Source organism: Psammomys obesus, unplaced genomic scaffold (genome assembly GCF_907164565.1).
Source record: "Psammomys obesus unplaced genomic scaffold, mPsaObe1.curated_primary_1811, whole genome shotgun sequence".
NCBI lineage: Eukaryota > Metazoa > Chordata > Mammalia > Rodentia > Muridae > Psammomys > Psammomys obesus.
Window position 1 is genome coordinate 24,783,653 of NW_026592510.1, and position 26,380 is coordinate 24,810,032.

The 26,380-nt window shown below is 51.0% G+C and overlaps 1 protein-coding gene across 1 annotated transcript in view; it reads left to right on the forward strand.

Moving 5' to 3' along the window:
• Positions 1-21,289, forward strand: part of Cd6 (CD6 molecule) — a 38,524-nt gene extending 17,235 nt beyond the window's left edge. The window contains exons 2-13 of the mRNA XM_055614252.1: positions 10,509-10,580; positions 11,431-11,769; positions 12,336-12,647; positions 13,070-13,372; positions 14,821-14,883; positions 16,434-16,574; positions 16,910-17,005; positions 18,391-18,507; positions 19,892-19,963; positions 20,161-20,415; positions 20,660-20,764; positions 21,145-21,289. Of these exons, the coding sequence (XP_055470227.1) occupies positions 10,509-10,580; positions 11,431-11,769; positions 12,336-12,647; positions 13,070-13,372; positions 14,821-14,883; positions 16,434-16,574; positions 16,910-17,005; positions 18,391-18,507; positions 19,892-19,963; positions 20,161-20,415; positions 20,660-20,764; positions 21,145-21,212 (1,943 nt within the window). The 3' untranslated portion in view covers positions 21,213-21,289. The remainder of the gene's footprint in view (positions 1-10,508; positions 10,581-11,430; positions 11,770-12,335; positions 12,648-13,069; positions 13,373-14,820; positions 14,884-16,433; positions 16,575-16,909; positions 17,006-18,390; positions 18,508-19,891; positions 19,964-20,160; positions 20,416-20,659; positions 20,765-21,144) is intronic.
• Positions 21,290-26,380: the final 5,091 nt, after the last annotated feature.

Here is a 26,380-nt window from a genome sequence, read left to right on the forward strand (position 1 = left end):
AGACAAGACAAGACAAGACAAGACAAGACAAGACAAGACAAGACAAGTCAAGACAAAACAAAACACCAAAAGAACAATGGGCCGAGGATGTGGTTCCAGACAGAACACTTACTTGCCTACTATATGCTAGACCCTGGCTGTAATTCTTAGTACTGAAAAAACAAAGCCAAGATCTTCCTGGGTTTGCTGGCTCCCCTGCTTCAGCCGAGCAGTCCTTGCCCTCCTTTGGGTTTCTGAGACTCATTGTCCACTTCTCTGTCACCATCTGCATCCTATAAATAGGATTCTTGACACCTGGGCCTTCAAGCTTGGTGACGGCCAGAAGGCCTGGCAAGGTCCCATACCTCTGCTTCCTAACAGAAGGGCAGCTGGTCTGGGTATGGCTCAGGAGACACTGCTGGAGTCAAGACTCCTCAGCCATCACAAAGGTGACATCACAGAGGTGTGAGTCACCCTGAGGAGACTGAGTGACAGTTCAGAATAGTCTCAGTCTGGGCTCTGCTCTGCCTCTTAGGGGCTCTGTTGTTCTAGAAAGTTCCTTCATCTCTTGAATCTCATCTCTTTACCAATAAACTTACCTCTGAGCACCATTACAGAGACTGAGACCCATAATTTTCCAACTGAGAACAGGCAGGAAGACGTTTGGCAGGACACATCACGGTGGTGTGGGTGATTTACAAAGGCCTCCCGCACCATCAATTCTATCCTTATCACTAAGATTGAATATAGTAAATGTTACAGAATTTAGAAAGCACAGAAAAATGCCAATAATGCCACCTTTACAGGTGATTCTTATTTATTGAGTGTGCAGGCCATATCTTCTGTGTGGCAGTAGGAGGACCACTTAGGAGCATCTGTTCCCTTTCTACCGTGTGGCTTCTGGAACTAGAACTTAGGTCATCAGCCTTGGCAGCAAGCGCCTTACCTGCTGAGCCATCTTGATGGCCTTCAAAGATGGATCTTTTCACTACCCGTTACAGCGTCTCCCAGAAGCGTTGTTACAAATATTACACTCATACAAGTTGTAATATGAATATTTTGACAAGCCAAAGTCATCCTTAACCCTCACATTTAAGCAATATTTTTGTCTTGCCATATTTGCTCATATCTCGTAAGGAAATTATTGATTAGCATGAAAACCACACAGATATTATCAAATGACTTCCTTGTCTTCTGCCGCCCAGAGAGCATCTTCTCTCCGGAACCAGCATGGCGTGTGCATCTTTTTCTTCCGCCCACGCACAGGGGGCAGAGTTGGGATGCGAGCTGAATTGTATATTGATTACGCTCTCCCACCCAAGAACTAAGCAGGCCCCACCCTGCTTGGCTTGTATGACCGGACAAGATCAAGGGAGCATCGAGTGCGGATGACATGTATGGGACACGGCATTCTAAACCTTCACCCAGGGCTCTGAAGCTGTGCCAATGAACTGCTCCATTCCTTTAACTCGGTACTTTCTCTGTATTCAGCACAGTACAACAACTTGCAGCTGGTAGGCTGTGAGATGGCTTCTCACTTTCTTCTGTTAACAGTGAACATCTCTTGCATACATCGGCATGGGAACACCCCAGAGGACTTTTCCCCCCCATAGGATGCACACGTGAAGCTCTGGTCTCCAACGTCTTGAGTGTTTATCTAGGAATCACCATTCTCTATGCTATTTCTCTAAGAAGTATAAGGACGCCTGGTATATTTCGGGTGCGATCTGCTTTCCCCACCCACAAGACATATGCGCACACATATAGCTACTACATACTTTATACACTTGGGCCAGGTGATTCAACAAGACCTTCCTGGGAACCTACAGAGTCAGCAGTACCCCTAGAGGGTTCTTCTTCTGATTGTGCCTCAGTCCTGTGAGGTTTTTACACCCAGGAGGCGACAGTAGGTAAAGAGATTTGTCCAAGGTCACTCTACACTGGAAGGGAAAACTTAGTATTTTAAAATATTGTGGGTTTTTGTTTTTGTTTTGTTTTTTCTTTTTGAGATGGGGCCTCATGTATCCTAAGCTGCTCTCTAACTCACCATGTGGCTGAGGATGACCTTGAACTTATCATCCTCTTCTCTCTACTCCCTGAGTGCTAATTGTACAGGTGTACACAGCACATCCGCTTGTGTAACGGTGGGTATGGAGCCCAGGGTCTCATGAATGTCAAGCAAGGACTCTCCCAGCTGAGCTGCTGTCGGGCCCAAAAGAGACCGGGGACAAATGGCTAACTCTAGCACTATTAGAATGTACTATACCAAAGTGCATGCTGGCCTCCAGGCTCTCCCAGCATCATAAGTACCTGTTACAGAGCCCATGCTGGCATCCGGGCTCCCCTCAGCTCTTCTCACCCTGTCCGTACCCTAAACTTGTCCAGCTCAAGGGCTTCTTATTCCTATACAATCCTGCTTTATTACCATGTGTTCTCTTGGTTCTTGGTCCTCTCTCGTGGCCCTCTCTCTTCTTTTCTCTTCCTTTCTCACTCTCCCTGTCTCTCCTCTCATGGCCCAGTTCAGTCTACTGGCCATATGTAGTTTACTATTCTATCTCCCTGCTCTGGACTCCCCTGCATATTGACAATAAATCCTTCCCTTCAGCCATACCTTGCAGTGGTCATGTCCTCATTTTGTACAGCTACATCCCTAACTCCAAGGCTAAATTTGAACCCGCTCGTGTTTGGTTGCAATCTGGTACTCCTTCTGCTACGTAACATCTGCTAGAACAGATGGCTTTCCCCAGCCAGATACCAAGACTCTGTCTAAGATCCTCCAGTGAGTGAGACGCTAGAAAGCGACCTGGACTTTCTATTCTGCCCTGAAGGCTGAATCCTTAGTGTAAGATCAAAGGTTCATGAAGCAAAGGAAAAGTCAGTGTTCCTGGCTGCTGGGCTCTCATGGAGGCAAAACCTCCCTGTGCTCCTTGGGAATTTTATTTCGAGTGCTCTTTACTCTCTGTGAAGTGGTGTCTCATCTTGTCTGGTAGCTGCAAAGAAGGTGCAAGCTTAATAGGCCAAGAAGAGAGTGATTTCACATAGAGAAACTCTTGTCACCATGGTAACCAGAGCCCACATCTCTTCAGGAACAGAGGATGCCATGTTTGCAGAGTCAGGGAAACCAGCAGCTAAGCTGTGAAAGAGGCAGCCGTGATATGATTAAGGAGAGAGATAGAGAGGGAGGAGGTGAGCATGTGGCCTTGGGGAGAGTGGATTGCTCCTGTGCAGAGACAAAGGCTGAGAGGCTTCAAAGTCACCATGAAGCCAAGGAAGGAATATATAATTACTGCTACTTTGCACTCTCAAATCCCCTTGGGGTTGAATTAGAGAAGTGAGGTCGGAGCCTCAGGGTGAAGGGTAATAACAGTGGCAGCCGTGTGCCACGTCCTCAACATTTCACACATGTCACCCTCCAAAGCAATCCCATGAGCACCGTGTACTGGGTCCAGTACCAGGTTATTGCTAACTGGGCTTACCGACTTCGTCAGGTCGTGAAGCTGGTGATTGGCAGTGATGGCTTAAATCACTGTGTGTCTGTCCCCAAGATCCTCTTCTAAATCATGAAAAAAAAAAAAAAAAAAAAAAAAAGAATGCCTTGAGAACAGAGGCCAGGACACGGATGAATTGCTGCTCTGGAAACGTCATGCTGCTTCTACTTTCTAGATCATTCCATTTCCACTTATTTCCTTCACGCCTACCCCAGCTCCCAGCATGAAGCTGAGTTCAGCAAACGTTAATGGGCTCATTGCCTACACCGGCATGAAGGCAACAGGCTTGTTTCTCAGCATCGGGAAGAGCCTGGCTCACATATTCTCACTGTCTCAGGTTGAGGCAGGGGACAACAGCCAAAGCCTACTGGACTGTGAAGAACCTAAAGTAGAGATTCTGAACTGCCCCTTTCATCTCCCTGGACTCAGTGTCAGAAAGGGAAGGGCAAAAATTGGAGTTCAGGGAGGCACAAGAGATGCCAAGTAGGTGAATATCTTCTGCTGTGGGATATGGTGACAACAATGCTTTTAAAAGCTGTGTTCTTGGGCTAGAGAGGTGGATGGGCAGGTAAGAGCACCTGTTGCTTAAGCATGAGGACCTGAGTTCAATCCCCGGCACCCACATACAAAGGCAGGCATGGCCATACACCTACAACCCTAGCATTGCAGCAGTTAGGGCAAGACAGGACTTGCCGGTCATCAGCTAAGCTCTGGATTCAGTGAAAGACCCAGTGAGAGAGACAGAACAGGGAATCAACATCTCTCAATTGCCTCTACACCACACACACACACACACACACACACACACACACACACACACACACACACCGAAGGACCGAGTTCTTTGGGGTTGGAAGCCCTTGAGTCTCTGACACTCACATCTCTATGTCAGTCAAGTACATAGACTCTTTACTGCATTCCCCAAGTCCTTCCTAGGTAGCATGGGTGAATAGAAAATGTGAGGCTTGTGAAGTAAAGGGAAATGATACCAAAATTCCAAACTGATGATGCTACCTTGACCACACAGATAGAGCTAATTTAATAATTTTCTAAAATATTTTTATTTCTTATTAGTGAGTCTCTTTTATATCCTGTTTCCCTCACTAAGTCATTAGAATACAGTATGGCCTTCACATTTAAAGCACATCTAAATTTGGACATTAATTTTTAGAGATAAGCAATCTGCACTGGGCGTGGTAACACATAACTGTAATCCCAGCACTCAGGAGGCTGAGGCAAGAAAATGGCCGAGTTTGAGTGCTAGTATGTGCTAAAAAGCAAATACTGGAAGATCCAGCTGTGTGAGATCCTGTCTCAAAAAGAAGAATAAAGAAAGGGAGGGCAGGAAGAAGAGAAAGAGAAAGGAGGGAGAAAAATGTTCTGGATTTATATCTTACAAATTTCCAACTGAAAAGGGAGATTGCTATATTCAAGTTGTTCCAAGCATTTTTTTTTAAAGCTCTCCAGACAGCCAGGTGTGGTGGCACATACCTGTAAATCCCAGCATTTGGGAGGCAGAGGCAGGCAGATATTTGTGAGTTCGAGGCCAGCCTGGTCTACAAAGCCAGGGCTATTACACAGAGAAACCCTCTCTTAAAAACAAAAAACAAAAACCAAACCAAAACAAAAACAGAAGCTCTCTAGGTCCAGGAGATGGTTCAGGAAGTAAAGATGATTGCTGAGCGAGCCTGGCAACATGGATTAGATCCCCAGAATCCACATACAGAGCAAAGAGAGAATCAGCTCCACAAAGTTGTCCTCTGACCTCACACATGCACTGTGGCATGAGCTCCTACTTCACAGGATGAGGGTGATGATGATGATGATGGTGATAATGATGATGGTGATGGTGATGATGGTGATGATGATGAGGGTGATGATGATGATGGTGATGACAGTAATTTATCCTTTTAAAAAAAGCTCTCCAATGGTTGAATGGAACTTAAAATTAAATAGAGATGCGTCAAATTACATAAAAGGAAGCTTTCCGTTTCTCAGCTGCACAAACCACATCCCAGGGTGGTCATGGGGCCACAGCACATGCAGCTCTCCCTCCAAACTGAATAGGTCAATCTTCCGAAGACAGGTCCATACAAAAGACCAAAATATAGTCTTCCCAGATTAATTTTCTTGGCAGCCTTCAGGCTGTGAGTTTCCTGCACATAGTGACATTGACCCAGCCTTTGCAGCGGGGCGCCAGGGGTGTAAAGAAGCTGTCCTTTCTAGACTTAGGGGTTCAGCAGAGTGGCTTCCAGAGCTTGGCTACTCAGGTGCAAATCTTGCCATCATCACTGTCCATCTGGGTGTCCCTAGATCTGAATTAGCCACTTGCTGAACCTTGGTGTGTCTTTGATGGTGACATAGGACTGATAAGGGGGCTCATCCAAAAGGGCTCTTGGGAATTCTCTAGTTCATCTTCCAGGCAAAACAGCTGAATAACAGCTACATCTAAAGGTAAGTGTTCAATAGTTGCTCTTTCTCCAATTTTAGATGTTAGTCTAATTACCAAAGAATGTAAGGGGTGGAGGAGATTAAGATGGCCATCTACTCATTATACCAGTGAGAAAGCAAGGGTCACACAGCAAGTTAATGCCAAGAACCAACCAAGATCCCTGTTTGCCAATGCTTAGGCTGCTGCTCCTTCCACTGTGCCTCCCCCTAGAGTATGCTGACATGTGCAGGGAAAATGCCCAGATCTTGCAATGATATGAGCTGTTTCTTCCCCAGGAGGGAGTTGGCTTTGGTTAACCTGGCCATATGGTTTGCACTAGCTTTATCTACTGAGCAGAATGCCTGGATAGTCGGCTATAAAACTCGTTTCGCGGGTGCTGTGAGCAGCCACCTGGTGCATTTATTTGAAGATTTATGAGTGAGTAGGTGAGTTAGTTTTTATTTTGATGTAGAATGTACTGGCATTTTAGAAGAACATAAAGCAAGCAGCAAGCAGAAAAACTCACCATGGGAAGACGTGTTTTCATTTTCTGATGATCCCTCTTCACTGGCAAAGATTGAGCTACATCTATTTCTATCCTTTTAGCATCCTTTTTGGATGAGGCTCTGTGCTTGGTGCAGGTGGCCAGCAAAACAGATCAGGGTGCAGCCCATGTGTCCCTTAAAATGTAGCAGGGCTGTGTTGGAAAGGCTTTCTCTTGCTGTGGCAGATGCATTAGAAAATGAATGAAGGGAGGAGAGATCGATTTGGGTGGGCTTATAGTTTCAGAGGTGTCCATCCATTACTTCAGGGAGCATGTGGCAGGGCAGAGCCATTTACCACATAGTAGCCAGGAATGGAGGGAGGGGTCATCTGAGGCTCAGAGAGGGTCGGTGACCTACCTCAGTTATACAGACAGTCTCACCTGGACGGACACTCCAGTAGTTCCAAGTATGGACTCTGATCTCCATGGGGAATCGATACCAGAAGTTCCACCCCACCACCCCTTCCCTTTCCCTCTACTCTCTTCCTTTCCCTCCCCTTCCCCTCAACCCAACAGAAGGCCCTGCTCTGGCCTTGAGTTTCAGTTCAGGCATGCTCTGGCCGTGAGTTTCCACCCCAGCTCTCAAGGCTACTCCATGCCCAGAAGTAGAGGCACAGGCAGCCCAGGGCTTGGCTTGCTGCTGTTGTGGGTACTTGCAAACACTACCCTGTGTTTCTAACCGTGTCTCCAGCACTGGCACGTGCCACCCTTCCACAAGGTTATTTCTGTAGATTCAAAAGTTTCTTTCTGTAGATTCACTCTCATTTCTCAGCCCTCCTTTCCTCCCTCACCCTATTTCCTCCCCAACATGAAACCTTCATCCATCATGCGCTCAACCTTATTACACATCTATGCTTTTCTCAGCATCTCAGGTTGAGCCAGTGGCCACAGGCACCCCGGGCTGTAGCTGTCACCTAATTGACACATACAGCTGTTTATTTGAGGGAAGGGACCTAAGGGTCTCCTTACTAAATTTGCTCCAATGCTGAGATGGCCAGTGGGGTCTCAGCTTCCCTTAAGTGTCCAGGCTCCTCACCACTAACCCTCCAACATCTCTCCCCGAAAATGCCTGCAGGAACCAGGGGCTTCGATGACACAGGATAAGTCAGAGCTCTAGTTCCTCAGATTCTTCTGTGGGCTTTGCTGCTGCTCTTGTTTTGAGACCAAGTCTCATTATTCAGACAAGGACGATCTTGAACTTCTAATCCTCCAGCCTCTACCTCTGAAGTGCTGGGACTATAGATGGGTACCACCTGGGTTCTTGTACATTTTATTTTCTTTCCGAGAAAGAGTATTGGCTGACTTGGAACTCTCCATCTTTCCCTCTCAGTCTCCTGGGTGCTGGGGTCATGAGCTTGTGCTGCCCCCCGGCTTTTTTGGAGCTTTTGCCCCTTCCATGTTCAGAGTCCCCTTGGTGGCACCTTCCCCTGGAACCTTCTCCTCAGTAGCTCCACCTGTCCCACCAGGTTTCTGCTTGGGACTGGACTGCAAAGGCATTCTCTTTGTTGGCTTGGGCTGCTCTGCCCATTTCCTTCATTCCATCCCTTCCTCAGCATGCAAAGTACAGCTCAAGGTCATGTTTTAGGGAATTGAAGGGCAATTCCAGGTGGTCAGTGAACTCAACATTCAACACTGAGGTAGCCGAGGATGACCTTAAGCTTCTGATCCTCCTGCCTCACCTCCCAAGTGCTGGCGATACACACGTGTGCCACTGTGCCCGGTTTGATGTGTTACAGAGAATGAAACCCAGGTCCTGTTAGGCATTACTCTTCTAACTGTCCTCAATTTTAATATGCTAATTCCTTAATTTTAATATGCTAATTGTAACACCTGTCATCTAGTTTATACAAACAGTATAAAGCTGCTTTGTGTCTCAACGTCTTCTCATTGTTCGCATTCGCACCTTACACACACAGCCACTAACAGCCGTGTAGCTCAGCTTCCCTTCATTGTTTTCTTCTCTGCGTCTTACTTAATGAAGACAGCATGAAAATCCCTCAGGTCAACAGGGCTCGGTTCTGTTTCTCTTTTCTTCCTTTTTCTTCTCCTTCCCAGCCCTCAGAACGTGCTGCAGAGACCTGACTGACTTGAATTCACAGAAATCCACCTGCCTCTGTGTCCAGGGTGCTTGGATTAAGGGTGTATACCCCTCTTTCTTCTCTCCTTCTTTTATGGGCTGCATCCAATGCCGAGAGATGAGCACACCAGGCATTCATAAGCCATTTTCCCGTGAACAGACATTTTAACTCTTGCTAGTTTTGTGCTGTTCCATAAAAGTGCACTGCACATTGTTTTTTTTTTTTTTAATTACATTTATCTGATTGTGTGTGTTCGAGTGTGTGAGGTCAGAGGACAACCCACTGAGGTCCTGGGTTGTCCTGTGGGTCCTGGGGACTGAGTTCAGGTCGACAGAGCACCCTCTTCCATTCAGCATCACTTTCCTTTTAGGTCCAGGCGTCTTGATGGTACAAAGCAAATGCACGGGGAAAGGCAAACTTTAAAAAAAAAAAAAAATTATTGCAGAAAAAAAAGTGACCCAGTATGAAATGGGTCCTGTGAGGCCGAGAAAAGTGTTGATGGCAAAGAGGAAACGCTTGTCCTGTCCTGGGACCTCTGTGAACAGAGACTATATAGTTAAAGGAAGGCTCGGGTATCGTGGAAATTCGAGATCCCCAAAGCCAGGTTCTTTTTTTGCAGCCAGTAATAGGACAATGCCTGTAGCACAGAGCCCTCGGTGCTTGAATGCAGCCAGTTTTAATAAATTGGTGACAGTTTTCCTGGGAGCTGGCAGCGTCTACTCCGTGCTTCCTGCAGCCAGCCAATCGACAAACAGTGTGTTGAGCATCCTGGAAGACCCACCTGGGATCCTCCCTCCAGGACTTTCTGGTCTAGGAGAAATAATATGCAACTTTATACATAAGAAAGTGATAATCTACACCAAGAGAAAGATGATACCAAAGTGAACTGAGCCCCCCCCAACATGGTTACACACACACACACACACACACACACACACACACACACACACACGGACATGACCAGATGAATGCAAACAGTCTCAATTGGATACTAACACACATACACACACAGCCCCACCCTCGACCCCAGCCACCATCCCAACCCTCCCTTCTTCTCCCCAATCCCTGCATATGCAGAAATATTGAAAGCCACATTGAAGCACTGGGCTCATTGCTGTGGGAACCGGAATTCTGCAAAATTCTGCAATCGTCGCTCCCACACGTCTGAGTTCCCGCTCTGAGTGTCACAGTCATGGTGTCACTGTGGAGTTTGTGCTTTGAATACAGAGTCAGAATCATTGCACCATCTAGGTCAGGCTGGGCAGCAAAGGAGGGAGTCTGTGAAGACCAGATTATTTTCTGTCAGGGTGATGGAAGGACCTAGACAGGAAGAGCCAGGGAGCAGCCCTGGGGCTTCCCTGGGCCTGAGACAAGAGGGGGCGGAGGTGGACCCAGAGGGAGACAGTTGGGGAGAGGTTTATACTTTGTGAGAAACAATGGCATTCAGATAAAGGACAGTCTTTGAGGGACCTCACAGGGAGGGAGGGGGTGATGAGGACCACACAAGCTCCATGCTTCTACTCTCCTCCCTCCCTCTCAGCTCTGTCGGAGCTCCCCATAGCCTGGATCCAAAGCCCCAGGAGGATGTGGAGGTCAGCCTCCTGGGACACAGTGGTCCAGGGTGGCTCTGAAGGGGTAAAAGCAACATAACTGGCACCAGCGAAGGACTGTTGCTGCCTGAGCTTCCTTTTCTTCCCTGTAAGACGGGACTGGCAACAATACACCACACTGTGATGTTGACAGTAAATGGACTATGACATGCAAAGACCTGGAACAGGCCCTTAGAGAAAGTCAGTTTCTTGGTGTCGGAGAGCTCAGCGGTTCCCACACAGTTTGAGAATTTCCCCCACCCTGAAAGGAGCAAAGGAACCCAAGCCTGAGAACCACATTTTCCCAAAAGCCTCAGTAGGCTTTTGTCATTAGGGCATTTCTGTGGCCCCGAGTTTGGAGCTCCCTTACCCACCCTGGTTGTTCCTGGTTCATTTCAGGGCCCCCATCTCCAGCCCCCTCTGGCCAGCGCAGAAACGGCAGCAGCACCCCAAATGTTCCCTTGGACCCAGGTGAGCAGAACATCTCCCAGGGCCTACGGTCAGCTTTCCGAGGCCAAGCAGACTGTGTCTGGGCTAGCAAGAAAGGACAGCGGACTTTGAGGTATCAAAGAGGTCCTCTGACTCCTGAGACCACCCCTTCCCGAACCAGGGACCCAGGTTCTATACTATACGGCTCTCCTTGAGGCATGAGAACTCTGAGTTTCACTTAGACCACAAGCCGCTTGAGGGGTTTGTGCAGAGGAAGCTAGAGTTTGTGGTGGGGTCGTGGGCACTGTCGACGCAGTCTTTCATTTGCTCTGCATGTGTTTATTGAGGCTGTACTCTGTGCAGGGCTGTGAGTGAGCAATGGGGTGCATTCTGGGGAGCAGAAGCCGACAAGTCATTCGAATAGGAAGGTTTCTTGGACTTTAAGAAAGGTTCCTATAGGAAGGTCGTCCGCTTCCACTACGGCTGCAGGTCTTGCCACTGTTGCGCATCCTAGGATAGTACCTGGACCAACAGGACCCCTGAGCCAGAACCCTGCTTTTTTTTGTTACAAAAGGGTGCCAGTAGAGACAGGGGCACCAGAGAGGGGACTGTGGGACCCAACCTTTCATTCTCACACTAGGTCTAACAGTTCCAGAGCCGTGCCTGAGCTTCAACTTTTCTCTAAACTGAAATCTAGGCTCAGGCCTTGACTGACTTCTCCTGTCCTTCCATCCTCTGGCAGGAAGGCCTCAGGCCCAGAGCTGGGATGGGTGTTGGCCAAGCTCATGAAACAGGGTAGAGGTGAATCCCTCCCAAGTGTCAGCCCCGCCCCTATGCGCAGGTATGGGAACATAGATCTGATGAGGTCTCAGCTCATCTTTGACCCTTCCAGAGGAGCGGCTGGAGGTCCGCCTGGTGAACGGGAGCAGTCGCTGCAGCGGATCTGTGGAGGTTCTACAAGGGGATTCCTGGGAGCCTGTGTGCGCAGCGCACTGGGACGGCCTCATCACTGACATCGTGTGCCAGGCACTGCACTGCGGTGCCTCGGGGAAGCTTACCCACCTGACGCCACCTACCTCTGAGCTGCCAGCTGGGAACACCAGCAGGGCCGGGAACATGACGTGGGTGCGGGCACCAACCGTCCAATGCAGCGGAGCCAACTGGCAGCTCTGCAAGGTGGCAGACCACGAGTGTGACAGCAACAGGAGACTGGTGTGGCTCACCTGTGCAGGTACACATACCTGCCGCTACCTACCCTACACCTCAGCTTTCAACCACTGCAGCCAAACCTTCACCTCCAGACTTTCACCCCCAGCCTCCCAAGTCGGGCAGACTCACGAGTTCCACATTGACGCCCCCACCAAATCCTGTCATTTCCAGATCTGAGCATGGCTTCAGATGTGGCCTGCAGACTCCTTCCCTGCTAGAGCTCCAGAGCGTCCACTTAGTCCCCTTTGGTCCCCTGTCCTAACCCAGTCTCTGTGTATTCCGTCTCCTTCCTGGCAGGGACCTGTATGTTCGCCCTTCCCTCCAGGTAGATAAATTTGCCATGTTCCCAGGCTTCCTTTGGCTGAGGCTTGATGCCCGAGATCTACGCTCAAAGCCGCGCCTACCAGACCTCTGGTCCCGCCTCCTGCCCTTCAGGTCCCTCCCACATGATCTCCAAACCACCTCCACCCACTGGGTTCTCAGTTTAGGCTCCCAATCCTCCCCTCTAGGTTACAGCCACTCCCATCTAGTCCAAAGCCCCATCCTTCCTGCCCCAACTCCCAACATCCTAAACCTTCCCATCCTCAGAGAACCAGGCTGTGCGGTTAGTGGACGGTGGCAGCAGCTGCGCGGGCCGAGTGGAGATGCTGGAACACGGTGAATGGGGAACAGTGTGCGATGACACGTGGGACCTGAAGGACGCACACGTGGTGTGCAAGCAGCTGAGGTGTGGCACGGCCGTGCAGGCTCTGGCTGGCTTGCACTTCACCCCAGGCCAAGGACCCATCCACCGTGACCAGGTGAACTGCTCTGGGACCGAGTCCTACCTGTGGGATTGCCCGGGGCTGCCTGGAGACCAGTACTGCGGTCACAAGGAGGACGCAGGAGTGGTGTGCTCAGGTCAGTGAGTCTGGAGGCCTTGGGATGGGATATCCTGAGTAGGACTGGGACTGAAGGCCGGAAGTGTCCTATCTACCACTCTGCCTCCCACTGTTGAACTATTACAGACCAGCGTTCTGTTTGGCCTGTGCTTCTTGTTTATAGCCACAACAACGGCGGGTGTTAGTAAAGTAATCAGTAACACACACACACACACACACACACCCGCCAGATGCAGCTGCTTCTGCATGTCCACGGCCCACGCTTGGGGCAGCCAGGATCTAGAGCCCTGCCAGAGGGCTAGCCAAAGCAGGTGGGGTGCACAAAGGGGTCACAGACGCAGGAGGGAAAACACCGTCTGGGTTCATCTCTGCATTGGAGTTCTAGATTGGCAGGGGTTTGGGCCCAGAACATCTTAGCCTGCTTCTTTCACCTGCCTGCAGAGCACCAGTCCTGGCGGCTGACTGGAGGTGCCGACTCCTGCGAAGGGCAGGTGGAGGTTCAGTTCCGAGGGGTCTGGAGCACCGTGTGTGACAGCGAGTGGTACCCGTCTGAGGCCAAGGTGCTCTGTCGGTCGTTGGGTTGCGGATCAGAGGTGGATCGGCCCAGGGGGCTGCCACACTCCCTGGAAGGTGTAATGTACTACTCCTGTGAAGGAGAGGAACTCACCCTCAGCAACTGTTCCTGGCGGTTCAACAACTTCAACTTGTGCAGCCAGTCGTTGGCCGCCAGGGTCGTCTGCTCAGGTATTCCTTCCCCAGCCCCTCCATCACGAGATTTAGTCCATGGATTTCCTTGGCTTAGCAACTAGCAGACACGGGCCCAAGAAAGACCATTGCCCTTACCATGCTCAGGCAGACATTACTAATCGATCAGGATTTTTTTTTTTTTTCTAGATGCTCAACACTGGCCCAAATTCATGGATTAAGTATTTTTCAAGGAAGTCATTATTATATGCTAAGTAGTTGGTCCCTTTTTGCTGGAATTGGTTCAGTGAGTGAAGCCCCTTCGCTATCCCAAAGGTGATGATTGCCGGAGGAATCAGATTAGGAAACATGGATGATGACAATAAGGTGTGACACAGCATAGGGAGCTATAGTCACATGCTAAGCACTGTCAAGCTCCTGAAAGCTTGTTTCATTTCAGCCTTACACCCACTGTAGGAGATGGCTTCTACTGCACCTCACCAACTCTGAGACCACAGTGGCAAGCCACAGCATTGGTGTCTTTTTTTTTTCATTTATTCTTTATTTTAATTTTTTTATTAATTACACTTTATTCACTTTGTATCCCCCCCGTAGTTCCCTCCCCCTCCCTCCTCCTCTCCCAACCCGTCCCTTCCTCCTCCTTCTCCACGTATGCCCCTCCCCAGCATTGGTGTCTTATGGACCATAAAGACAAATAATTGCAGTCTGGAAGTGTAGTTCAGTGGGAGATCACTTCCCTGGTGTGCCTGAAGCCCCTGGGTTCAGACCTCAACACCTCGAGGAGGAAGAAAGGAAAAGGGGAAAGACAGAAACACCAAAAAATGCTGTGGTCGGTGTGATAAAAGAAACTAAAAATAAATACTGCCCAAACCCTTGGCTGTCACACATAGTGAGGCCGTTATTTCAATTACAGAAGCTTTAGAATGTGAAAATAAGGGTCCCACCTGCACAGACACAGTGTTAGCATCTCTGTGGGGCTCAGATCCCTGACTCCAAGTTCCAGCTTTTCTGTTCACCAGCCTGGAGGACTGGGACAGTTCCTCAACTTCTGTGGCTTCAGAATAAAGGCTGTTCCTCCAGGTAGCTGGAGACTGGGATGCTACGGCTGATGGGCTCCATACCTTAGGAAGCAGATCCACTAGAGACGGTAGATTACACTAATGAGGACATAGCTCCCTAGATCCTGAGGCCCCAAAGAACAATCAAAGTTGAGTGGGGAAAGGATAGAGGGTCTGCAGCAGGAAGAAGGAATGCTTCCATCCATCTCCATTCTAACTGAAGCATCGTCCACCCAGCTCCCCAGGGGATCGGAAGTTTCCTTACCCTTATGCCCACAATGGGAATACCCCATCGGAAGTTTCTGTTCCCTTATGTCCACAATGCCTGTGGTTCCAGGGCACTTGTCTGTCTTGTTCTGTTTCCAGAACAATGCTCAGCACACAGTAGGTACTCAGTGAACTCAGTGTATTGGTGGTACTTTCCAACAGGCTCCCGGAGACATCTCAATCTGTCTACGTCTGAAGTGCCTTCCCAAGTTCCAGTCACCATAGGTGAGTGTAGCTTTTCCCGGCAGTGCAGGTACCTGTGTATGCTTGTGTCTGCCTACAGACGGGCTGATGGCTTTTTTTTCCAGGGTCCCAAATCCTGCCAACAAACCAGTCCCTCAGGGGCATCCTGCCATAGAGGACCACAGCCATATGACCTATGTGAGCAATACACGCTCTTGTACACACACAGACAGACAGACAGACACACACACACACACACACACACACACAAACTCCCTAAGTCAGAGAGATCCTAACTGCTTTGGAACCAGTTGGGTGCAACATTCCTGAACTGTCCAGGCTGTGGGGTACCAGCCACTGTGAGTAAGGCTTAGGGCATGGGGTCTAGTGCCCTCCTGCATTATTTCCCAAGCCGTTCTTCCTCAAGACCCATTGGCCAGCACTAGAAACTTTAAGTCTATTTCCAGACCTGTGCCAGATCTGTATAGCTTGGCCTGCACCAGGGCTGGCTCCCGGGCCTCACATCCTGGCTGTGTGTGCTAGCCATGTGCCACCGACCAAGGTGTCTTTCTAGGGCTACTGCTATGAAGTCATTTCGTGAAATAGTTTCTAACACTTAGAATGGGTCTGAGATATAAAAGAGCCCTATGGGAACTGAGCACTCTTTGGATTCTCTTCCCCACAGCCTGGATCACTCACAGCCTGCATTGGACTTTCAAGGGGGGGCAGGACAGTGTTTGGAGGAGAGACTGGGGGACCAGAGTCCTGCCAGAGACCCTGGCTATGGATAAAGAGCATAGACCACAGTGAGATGCTAGCAGCTGCTCAGGCTATGGAATGAAGCTAGCAGCACCTACAGTACCCATGTCCCCTTTTGGAGTCAGGGTGGAGAGTCATACTACTCCAAAAAACAAAGAAAGATGAGGCCTCAAAGAGGCAGGTGGGGGCCATTGTCAACCCTTCCCTTAGCCCCAGGGGTTTTCCTGGGGTCTACACTGCAAAGCTACCCATATCTCAACATCCCCTCACACTGCTCCTGGGTACCAAATCTACCTTCCCTTCCTAGCCCAAACCACCCTGTCAGCAGCCAAAAAGGAAAGGGGAGAAAAATGAGGACTGAGTGAGTGTTGTTTTCCCCCTGGTGAAGCAGACACAGTCAAAGCATGTGGCCCAATTTGTTGATCTCCCCACTCATCAGAGCCTCCAGGCCTGTGATAATGTCATCATGTTTTAACCCTAAGATATAATGCCTGACACACGTGATACTAAATAATTGTCTACTGAACAAAGACTAAGTACTGAAGGTCAGAAGACGGGGAGGGAGGGCGTAGGGAAGGAGGAAGAGCCAGCTGTGGGCTAGTAGCCAGAGGAAAATTTCAGGCAGTAAGTGCATTTAGTCAACTGCTCATTTAATATACACTTGCAGAGCACTTACCATACACGAAGCACTTAAAAGCTGCAGTGAAAAGATTTGAATAAAAGAAGGGAGGAGGAAGATGGTGAAAAGGAAAGTGGAGCAGTTTCCTCAGAGTGGAAGGCAAGAAAAGGTATAAACGTGGCCAACATCTATTTCTTTTCCTGCTTGTTTCCAGAATCCTCTGTGCTGGTGAGGGTGAAGGATAAGGACTCTCCAGAGCTGACACTCCTCATTTCCTGTATTATCCTGGGAACTCTCCTCCTTGTCTCCCTCATCTTCATAGCTATTCTTCTCTTGAGAGCCAAAGGACAATATGGTAGGTATGAGGTTCTTGGAGTTACTGGACAGGAAACAGCAGTTTTGAAGCGTAGGCATCCCTGAGTATTGAGATGTGGAAGAGCCCCAAAGGGAGTGGTCCTTCAAGGACCACCCAGCTCAGGCTCGGAGAAACCTCTAAATGGTGGGAAGGATTTTTCCAGCATGCTCGCTCAGTAGTGGAGCCTACTAGCGGAGGCTTCTTGGAAGAAACAGACTCTGTTTGTGTTGGGTGTGGGTGAAGGAGATGTGCCCTCGAACCTGGAACCTGAAAGACTGGGAGACAGAAAAATAGAACAAAAATGATGCACAGGCTCTCTGCCTCCCTTCCTTTAGCCCTCCCTGTTTCAGTGAACCACCAGCAGCTGCCCACTGCCATCCAAGCAGGGATCAATAACTACCACGCTGTCCCCATCACCATTCCCAAAGAAGGTAGGATGTCACCATGGGAAAGGCTGGGGGGGATGGAGAAGGCGGACTCTGGAGGGTCACTACTGCTGAGGCCAAAGTGGCACCAAGAGGAGAGGAGCCCAGGCCAGATCACGCATGGACTGTGTTGTCTTGGGCAGTCCACAGCCTCTGGACTAGTAGACAAATGACTTTCTAGTTCAGCCTGGCACCAGCTCTGGGCAAATACAAGCCAAGTGTTTTAGATGCTGTTTCTCAGAGGAAATGTTGGCCCTGCTCGCTGTGATGTCACTTCTAATGCTTCCTAACCAGATGCCCCACAGAGCCCATCACCATCCTCCCATAACAAGGGCTGGGGGTGTGGCTACACTGGCAGAGTGTTTGCTAGATACACACAGGCCTTGGGTTCAATGCTCAGCACTGCACAACCCAGACATGATGGTACACTCCTGTGATGCCAGCACTTGGGAGGTGGAGGCAGGGGGATCAGCAGTACAGGGCCAGCTTGAAGTTAACATGAGGTAACTGAGACCCTATTTAAAGAAAAGATTCCCTTGGATCTTTTCTCATATTCTCTGACTAAAAGAATTAAGACTGGAGGGCTGGAGAGATGGCTCAGTGGTTAAGAGCACGGGCTGCTCTTCCAAAGGACCTGGGTTCAATTCCCAGTACTGACACGGCAGTGCACAACTGTTTTTAACTCCAGTTCCAGGGGATCCAACACCATCACACAGAAACAGGCAGGTAAAACACAATGCATAGAAAAGAAAAGAATTAGGATTGGGGAGATAGCTCAGTCTGTTAAAGTGCTCACCTTTCAAGCATGAGTACACCATATCCATGCAAAAGTCGGGCATGGTGGGCATGGTGGTATGAGGCTCTAATCCTCCTAGTTAGGGGGAGGCTGAGGCAGACAGATCCTGGAGCTTGCTGACCAGCCAGTCTACCTATTCAGCAAGGTCCAAGTCCCAGTAACAGAACCTGAGAAAACATGCAGGGTGGTGGCCGGTGGCAGATGGCTTTAATCCTAGGGCTCCAGAAGCAGAGGCAGGCAGCCTATGAGTTCAAGGCCAGCCCTAAGGCATAGAGGGGTCCAGGCCAGCCAGGGACACATAGTGAGGCCCTTATCTAAAACAAGTAAACAAAAGCAAGGTGACCATCTCCTGGGACTGGCCTCTGCACGTGCACCTCGTGTGTGTGCACGCATGCACGCGCACGTCGCCCATCCTTTAGGACGCATGATTTGTCTCTAAAGAATTTGAGTTCGATCTCATTGCATTTTAAAAATGAAATGGGTCACTTGCTACTCTGTCCCCTGTCCCTCCTAAGAGGCTCTGAGTCCCTTCCCTTAATCTTTCTGCCCACCTCAGTGCTGTGCCCTGCCCCCCAACCCTCTGTTCTCTCCCCAGCTCCTATGCTGTTTATCCAGCCCCAGGTCCCTGAGGACTCAGACTCCAGTTCCGAATCTGATTATGAGCATTATGACTTCAGCTCCCAGCCACCTGTGGCCCTGACCACCTTCTACAGTGAGTGCTGGGCTGGCTCCAGGGGCTTGGGACCTGCAAGAGGGCACCTGCTGATGCCCACAGGGCTTTCACGGGACTTCTTTGTTGTTCCCTTGTACTGATTCTGAATAGTCCTAAAGTAAAGCTTTCAAAGTACCCTTTGACCCTGGAGACTGTCTATTCACAGGAGTGTATATTCTGTGCTGTCTCTGGGCTGGGCAGGGTCTCAGAACCATCATCAGGCCCAGCACATGCATCTAAGGATGCCTAAGGCTGTGCAAATTCTGAGGGTCCAGGGGAGACACGATTCGGGCAAATCCTTACACACTCACCGCCCCCAAGCCATGTCTCACTCTGGCCTGCCCAGCCTCCTCCACTGCCACGCTAGCCCACGCCTCTTAGTCAGTCTGTCTAGCTCTCCCACTGCCTGCTGGGAACAGGACCAGAGAAGCTAACACTTACATCAGTATCCAGTCAATGCTGAGAGAGACTAGGCCAGAGGGTCCCTCACCCCTGTGGATCTATTTGGAGGGTGTCAAAATTTCTTGAGCCCCACTTATGCCTACTGTACAGTCAAGTTAGGACCAGAGTTCAGCCGTGTGTGACTGAGACCCTCCAAATACCAGAGTTCTGGAAGTTGGGGGCCCCCAAGATTCCTTTGCTGCTGCTGTGAACTCCCTAGGATGTTGCCTTTATCTTCGTGGGTGCATTCGAGTCATTGACACATCCACATAGCAGGACAACAAGGACACCCTTCACCTTCAGCCCTCCACTCAGAGTGCAAGCCTGCTAGCTGTTAGAGGGGCAGGGCAAGGGGCTTCCACCCATGAAGCTGAGGGTCAGGCAGGGGAAGGATGGACACTGGGCAGTGGTCTCTATCTTCACCCCACCTGCTGACTCTGGGATGCGGAGGATCTGCCTCTTCTCGCCCAAGAGTGGGTGTTTGGTAGCCACTAGGATACAATGGGGCATTTGAGCACAGGTGTATAAGGTGTGATTTTGTATCTCAGATGCAGTGACAGTGGAACTCAAAGTCATTGTCAGGGTTTGAAGAGCTGACAGGCATGCTTAAGACTCAACTTAAGCCAGATCCCTAGCCTTAAATCTATACAGGATACAATCATCCTGGGCCCTGTGGCTTCTCCTGTACCCCCAAGAAGTGTCTCCCAGGGCAAATATCAGCCTATTTCTGGAGCAACCAGGGCATAAGGGCGAGCCCAGAGTCAGTAATATCCTTATAAGGAGCAGCTGGAGCACGAAGCAGGGGTCAAGGCACCAGGTTTCTAGCCAGAAGCCACCCGTCTCCACACTGGTCCACAGTAGACTTGAGATACCCTAGATGAAAGTAGAGCCCTCTCCAAGTCAGGGTTGTCTGTATGCCTCCACCTGACCCTGCTTCCTACAGATTCCCAGAGGCACCGGGTCACAGAGGAGGAGGCCCAGCAGAACAGGTTTCGAATGCCACCCCTGGAAGAAGGTGAGTTGGGAGGGGGTGGGTCTTGGAGAAGAGAAGCAGTGTGCCAACCTTGCCTCCAAACTCAGTAGCTAAGCTCACCCTGGGAGCCACTAGCAGCAACTCCCCTCAACTGCTGTGTCTGTCCTTGGTAGAAAGTTCTGCTGGGAGTCTAATTTAAAGCTCTCTTGCTTCCTTGCTTTTCCCTTTTCCTGGCCCAGGACTGGAAGAGTTGCACGTTTCCCACATCCCAGCTGCGGACCCCAGACCCTGCGGGGCGGATGTCCCCTCTCTGGGCTCTGAGTACCACAGGAGGAGCCACAGTGGTTCCAGCACCTCGTCTGAGGAGAGTTACTGCAATGATGCCAGCGGCAAGCCGCCTCCATGGAACCCCCAGGTGTTTTCTTCTGAGAGAAGTCCCCCCATGGAACAGCCCCCCAGCTTGGAACTGGCTGGCTCTCAGGCAATGTTTGCAGGTAGTTGTGTGTCCTTCCAAGCTCCCAATCCTATGTCCAACATCCCCAGCAGAGGCATAGAGCCCAAACCCTGGGCGGATGGCTGGCTGTGTGACCTTTGACAAGGCTCTTCCTCTCTCTGGGCCTTCATTTCCTCATTTGCCCAGCTCCAGACTTGGTTTTCCTGAGTCCTCAGGGCTAGTGACTCTGGCAGTTTATGCGCAGGCTAGCTCCTGGCAGAGAGTAACTAGCTGGGGTCCTTCAGCAGGGACCTCAGCCGATGACAGCTCCAGCACCTCATCCGGAGAATGGTACCAGAACTTCCAGCCACCATCCCACCATCCTCCAGTGGAGCAGTTTGAATGTCCAGGTAGCAGGGGGATGGAGGAGAGGGGAGGGGAGAGGGCAGATGATGTGGACCGGATGGGGAAATATTCGGAGGTTTCTGTAAGAGGAAGTGAGTTCACTATCAGCGGGGGCATTCAAGCAGAAGCTGCTGGTTGGCCAGATAGGGGAGGTATCAGTAATGGTAAGGCCACCAGCACGCACTCATCCACCATGCGCCAGCCTGGGAACCTTAGCCTTGCACTAGGCAAGGCTCTGGCTGGAGGCAGCTGTAAACAAGAGGATGAGATGGTTTCAGACAGTGCCACAGGGACTGGGGTAGGAGGTGGACACAGGCCTGCTCATGGTGCGGTGGCAGGGGTAGTGACTGTGCCCCCTGCTCACCCGATCCTCCTGGTCCCACAGGGCCTCCGGACCCCCAAGCAGATTCCACTGATGAGGACGAGGACTATGATGACATCGGAGCAGCCTAGCCTGGCTCCCGGAGGCTCCTGGGTGACCCCTCCCTCTGCTCTCCTACTCTACCATCCACAACTTTCTGAGAGGCTGAGGCCCCTAGCAGAGGTGGGAGGGTGGACATTCTCCCAGCCCCGCATCCTCCCATCGATCAACCTGCAGGAGCCTGGAGCAGAAGGCATGGCCAACGGTGTGAGCGCTGAGACCTGGGTTGAACAAGCAGGCTCTGGCCACCTCTGGCAGTGGTGGAGGGCCATGCTGGGTGACCTGAGGCCTCGTCTCACTGCTGTGGCCAGTACTTTGATCCTAAGTCTCAGGAAGCTGCTCGACCACTGCTGAAATGCAGGCCCTGCTTCGGGGCTGGCATTTTCACTCAGGAAGGCAGTGCTGCCTCAATGAAACCAGGGCCTTCAATCAGAGTAGTGTACCGGCTTAGCAAGGGATGTGGCCTTCCTGGGCACTGTCAGCTGAACGTAGCCAAGACAAATATGTGCTCCCACCCTGAGTCAGGCCGAGGCCAGTCCTGCCAACTGGAGGTCTCTGAATCCACCACGGGCACTGACTGGACCTCTCTCTCTCTCTCTATCCCTGGACAACCGAACATTTATTCTGAGATCCTTGGGGTTTATGAAGGGTTCCTGCCCAGCGTCAGAGTAAGGGGAGGGGCAGCCTGGATGGGGCAGGAATGCAGGAGCCTGTCTTGGAGTGCTAGAGGGTACCAGAAGCTCTGAGTCCCCACAGATCCCCTTGGGTTGACAGGAACACGTTGGACTAAACAGGTCCCCACAGCCTCAGAGAACTGGAGGGCCCCAGCCAGGTTACAGTGGACTGTCCTGAGTTCCAGAGATTAAATGATTGCTGATTGAAAGCGAGGTGTGTTGTGACAATTGCTTAAACTCAGTGCTCTGTGCGCTTGTGCATGTGTTCATGAGAACGTGATGGCATACATTTCCTCAAAGGTGGAGGAGTTCAAGTCCTTACTGCGGCATGTTCTGGGGGCTCTATTAAAAAATGAGATATGTGACACCACTCACAAGTACATCTTAATTCTGGCCGCCCAGGTTCACACACCTTAAGGTAGTTCCCCAAGGCACAAGAGATGGTATCCTGTGGTTGGCTGGGGACTTGGGCATACTTCATCTCCCCAGCCCTCCACACACATTCACATACGCCTTAGCAGGTGAGCCCAGCGCTCTGGTGTCCCCGTAAATTTCTCTCAGGGAGAGGTGGCCCAAGATCAGCCATCTTCCCATGACACTGCGGGTAGACCAGGTGCAGGCCCTGTGCCAAGGATCCATGCTAGCTGTGGGCAAAGCAAGGGCAGCTTTGATCCGATTCGGCAGAGACGTCAGGGCTCCCATCCACTGTGGCCTGGCACCCTGGCCAGTGCAGGGAAAGGAGACCCGGGCCCACTGTGCAAAGGATGGGCTGCAGATGGGAGCTACCCAGGCCTGTGGGCTAGGCTGGCTTTGCCACAGGAGCTGGCTGCCCGCATCCTGACAGGTCTCCCCAGACAGGACCAACGCTGCAGCCATGCTGCCTGGGTGGGACTGAGTTCGTCTGCCTGTGACTTTAATCTTGCTCCAGCCACGGCCCTACTCCGCCTGCACAGTGTGGGTCCAGCCTCGGGGAGCCGGGGTGCTGGTTTACGGGCCTGCTTTTGCTCCGGGTACTGCTGTACCAGCCACAGGCGCTCCCGGGGCAACCGGCAACCGTCCCAGGATGTTGTCGCCTGTGATGCGGGTACCTCCCAGTAAAGTCTGCCCACCATTGCGGGGGATTCCTAGGGGAGGAGCCCCAGCTGCGGTGGGCGGGGCATACTCCTGGCCTGAAGTCCTGGGAAAGCTTTTCACACCACAGGCTGGGTTCGACCACTAGCGCTGTTTCATAAATCCTGAGGCCCCTCAGGCCAGCTGCTCACCCTCTCTGGTCCTCTGCTAGCAGAAGCTTGGCTTCTGGGTGTGCACAGAAAATCACGGTGTGAAGGAGGGCCAGGAGCTCTGCATCAAAAGCTCCCACACTGGTAGATAATTAAAAAGTCTGACATTAGAAGAAGGGGAGAGGAGATGGGATGGGAAGAGTCTTGTCCCCAGGTCACTGAGAAGGAATTAGTATGGAGTCACAAATTCGGCCTCCTTATCCCCACTCAAGCCTCAAACATAGAGGGGGCACTGTCTCTAAACCCAGATCGCCCAAGTCCTCGAGAAATGGGGACCGCTGAGATGTCTCTCCTGCCACCTCCCAGTCTCTGGGCACCATGTAGCAGGGGAGGAGGGGGATAGGACCCAGCAGGAAGGCCTTTCTTACCCTATGCCACCCCTGTTTCTAAGCAGCCAGCATGATGGAGTAGCTGGCAGCGAAGTCCCTGACAAAGCTGGTGATTTCCCCCTCCACTCTCATAGACCCTTGAGTTAGAAAAGGCCAAAGAGTCGCAGGTATGGGTGAGAGCCCTCAGAGGAACCCTACCCAGGCAAAGGTGGCTGCAGAGATGGAGGGACACACGATTAGAGAGGGGGGCTGCCACCACTTTCAGATTCTTGGACTGGCTGAAGGATGGCGGAGGATTTGCCAGCTCGGCAGAACCCCTGAGCTAGCTGTTCCAGGCCTGCAAGGAAGGCCTTCAGGAGGTGACACCTGAGCACGTCCAGCAGAATCAGCAGCACCAGCAATGACGTTGGGGAGGAACTGGCTGTCTAAGTCTGTAGTTAGATGTGAACAATGACACCGAGAAACTGAGGTTGGGAAGAGCTGTCTAGCTCTCCAGCCAGCCCTGTTCTGTGGGTGAGAGGGTTAAGGCTCATAGAGGTTCAGTGTCACACTACTAAAAAAATGACATGGATGAGTCTAGGCTGAACACCCTTGTTCGTCCCTGGGTAGCCAGAGCCATGCTGCCAAGCCTAGCAAAGCTTCCACCTCCGGCTGCACACTCCAGGCCTGGGGACACCAGATAGTCTGTCAGGGCAGAGACAGATGATAAACAGGGCTGTGTCTGTCCCCCCTCTCCTAGTACAGGGTCACTGACCCCCTGGCACCTGAGCTCAGGGACAGATGGTTTAATACCCACAGGAAGCCAGGGTCTTGGGTGGGGAGGGGTTGGGCAAACAGACAGGAATGGAACCTCGCCCTCACTCTTGGGGACATCACAGTCTGGGTTGTGGATGGGATGACAAAGTTGATAGAGGTAACAGAGGTGAGCAGTGTTTGCCAGGTGGATGTAATTTTATATCATCATGATAAGGGCACTCTGAGAAAGTTTTATTTGCACCACTTATAAAGAAATTGAGGCCCAGAGAAGTTTACTGGCTAGCTAGAAGCTACATAGCTTGGCAGGATTTTCCTCCCAACTCAAAAGGTCCAGTGAGGAGCCACTTGCTTACACGGTGAGGACACATCGTGTCTAACCCACAGGAACCTCCGTGAGCCTCCCAGGCACCCGTAGCCCCAACCAAGCTCACTGTTCCCCTGAGAACAAGCCTAGGGGGGGCAGGACAGGAGGCAGGCCTTCTGTGACCGCCCCTCAGACTCTCCATCCTGGGCACATGTGGGCATCTCCCTACCCTGGAAGGCTTGTTGCTACCAAAGATTCATTTCTCACGTGGAATGGCCTGAAACGAACTGTTTTATTGAATTGATCTGCGACTTCGGGGAGAAACGTCTAGACTGAAGGCAGCACTGCATGGTCTCATGCAAGCATCTTCCTGAAATGCTGACCATATTCAAGGGCTTTTTTGTTTTGTTTTGTTTTTCCCACTTGTCATCCAAGCACATAACCTCCATCTTTCGCAGGACACCACCCACATTGCTATGGTGGAAACAGAGATGAAGAAACTAATTGCCTGAAAGGGTGTGGTGGGAGAAAACAGGATAAAACAAGGGATAACTGATCTGGCCATTGAAGGATGTATAGGAGTTTGCAGGATAAGAAAATGAAAATATTCATAAATGCATCCAAATTGGGTTCATGCTACCTGCAGTCCACAAGCAGGGAGTCCAGGTAGGAAAGACCATTGCAAGTGTCTTGGAGGCCTGTGGATGTTGGTCATTGTTCTTGAGGTCCTAAGGAGTGATTTGATAAGAGGGAACTTCCGAAAGATCTCCGGTGTAAGAAAGAGGTTCTATGAGCCCCTAGTGAACACAAGAGCCAGGACTGCAGGTGGGGGAGATGGGGAAGACTGGAGAAAAGCTTGGATTTCATAGAGTTCACTGGTTTTGAGAATGACTTTTTGTACCCAACAGCCTCAAACCTCAACAGAGATGTTTATACTGATTCGATAATGGCAGCTTCAGTCCTGAGCCCACTGCACACTTAGCTGTCCTGGGCCTACTGTACAGTGAAGGAAACTGAGGCTGGGAACTGGTCTTTCTCCCAAGTTGGCATGGTGTAACCAGGCCTTGCCTATCACTCTGAGTGACCTCCTGAGGGTGGCAAGGTCTACGCTAAAGCCCCCTGTCCATGTCTGCTGTGGTGTGCGTGCTGGTCTAGAGCCACGTGCCCTTCTGCAAACCTCACAGTTCATTTATATCCTCAAGATGTCTGGAAGAGTCCCAGTGGATGGGGAGGGGGTAGTGGTGAGCAGTTAGGCCAGGAGGAGTCTCTGGAAGGATTATCTATCCAGAACCAGCATAGATGTGGCTTGGAGGCTCGGAGATTCCTACCTTGCTGGCTGGTCACCAGCCTCCGGGACTAGCGCTCACCTGCAGGGTACACCTGAGAAGCTCCACTCCTCATCTCCCCACATGTGGCTGCCACTTCTGTAGATTCATGAAGCCCCCCCACCATGACGCTCCTCAAGGTGGGCAGGGACACTGAGATGTGGCTGATCCTCAGGGTTCCCTCTAGAATTGACCGTGAGCCTCTGGCCTGGCCTGGAGAGATGGGATAGGGTCTCCTCAGCCGGGAGAAGCTGGGGAGGCCCTGCATAAAGGGACCAGTTCAAAGTTATCTCAGTGGAAAGTTTGTCTCCTACCACATCCTTCAGCTGTTTACAGGGTGGCGGGGGCCTGGCATCCTGACATGAAAAGAGGCTCACTCCTCACCATCATGGAGGAAGGACCAAAATAGCAGCTAGGGGAGGGGGACAAAGAAAAAGAAAGAATGTTAGGGGCAAGGTGCATCCCGCAGCCATGGTGAGTCCTGACCTCCGCTGCAATGTTCTGACCTTACCGTCTTCAATGAGAACTATGA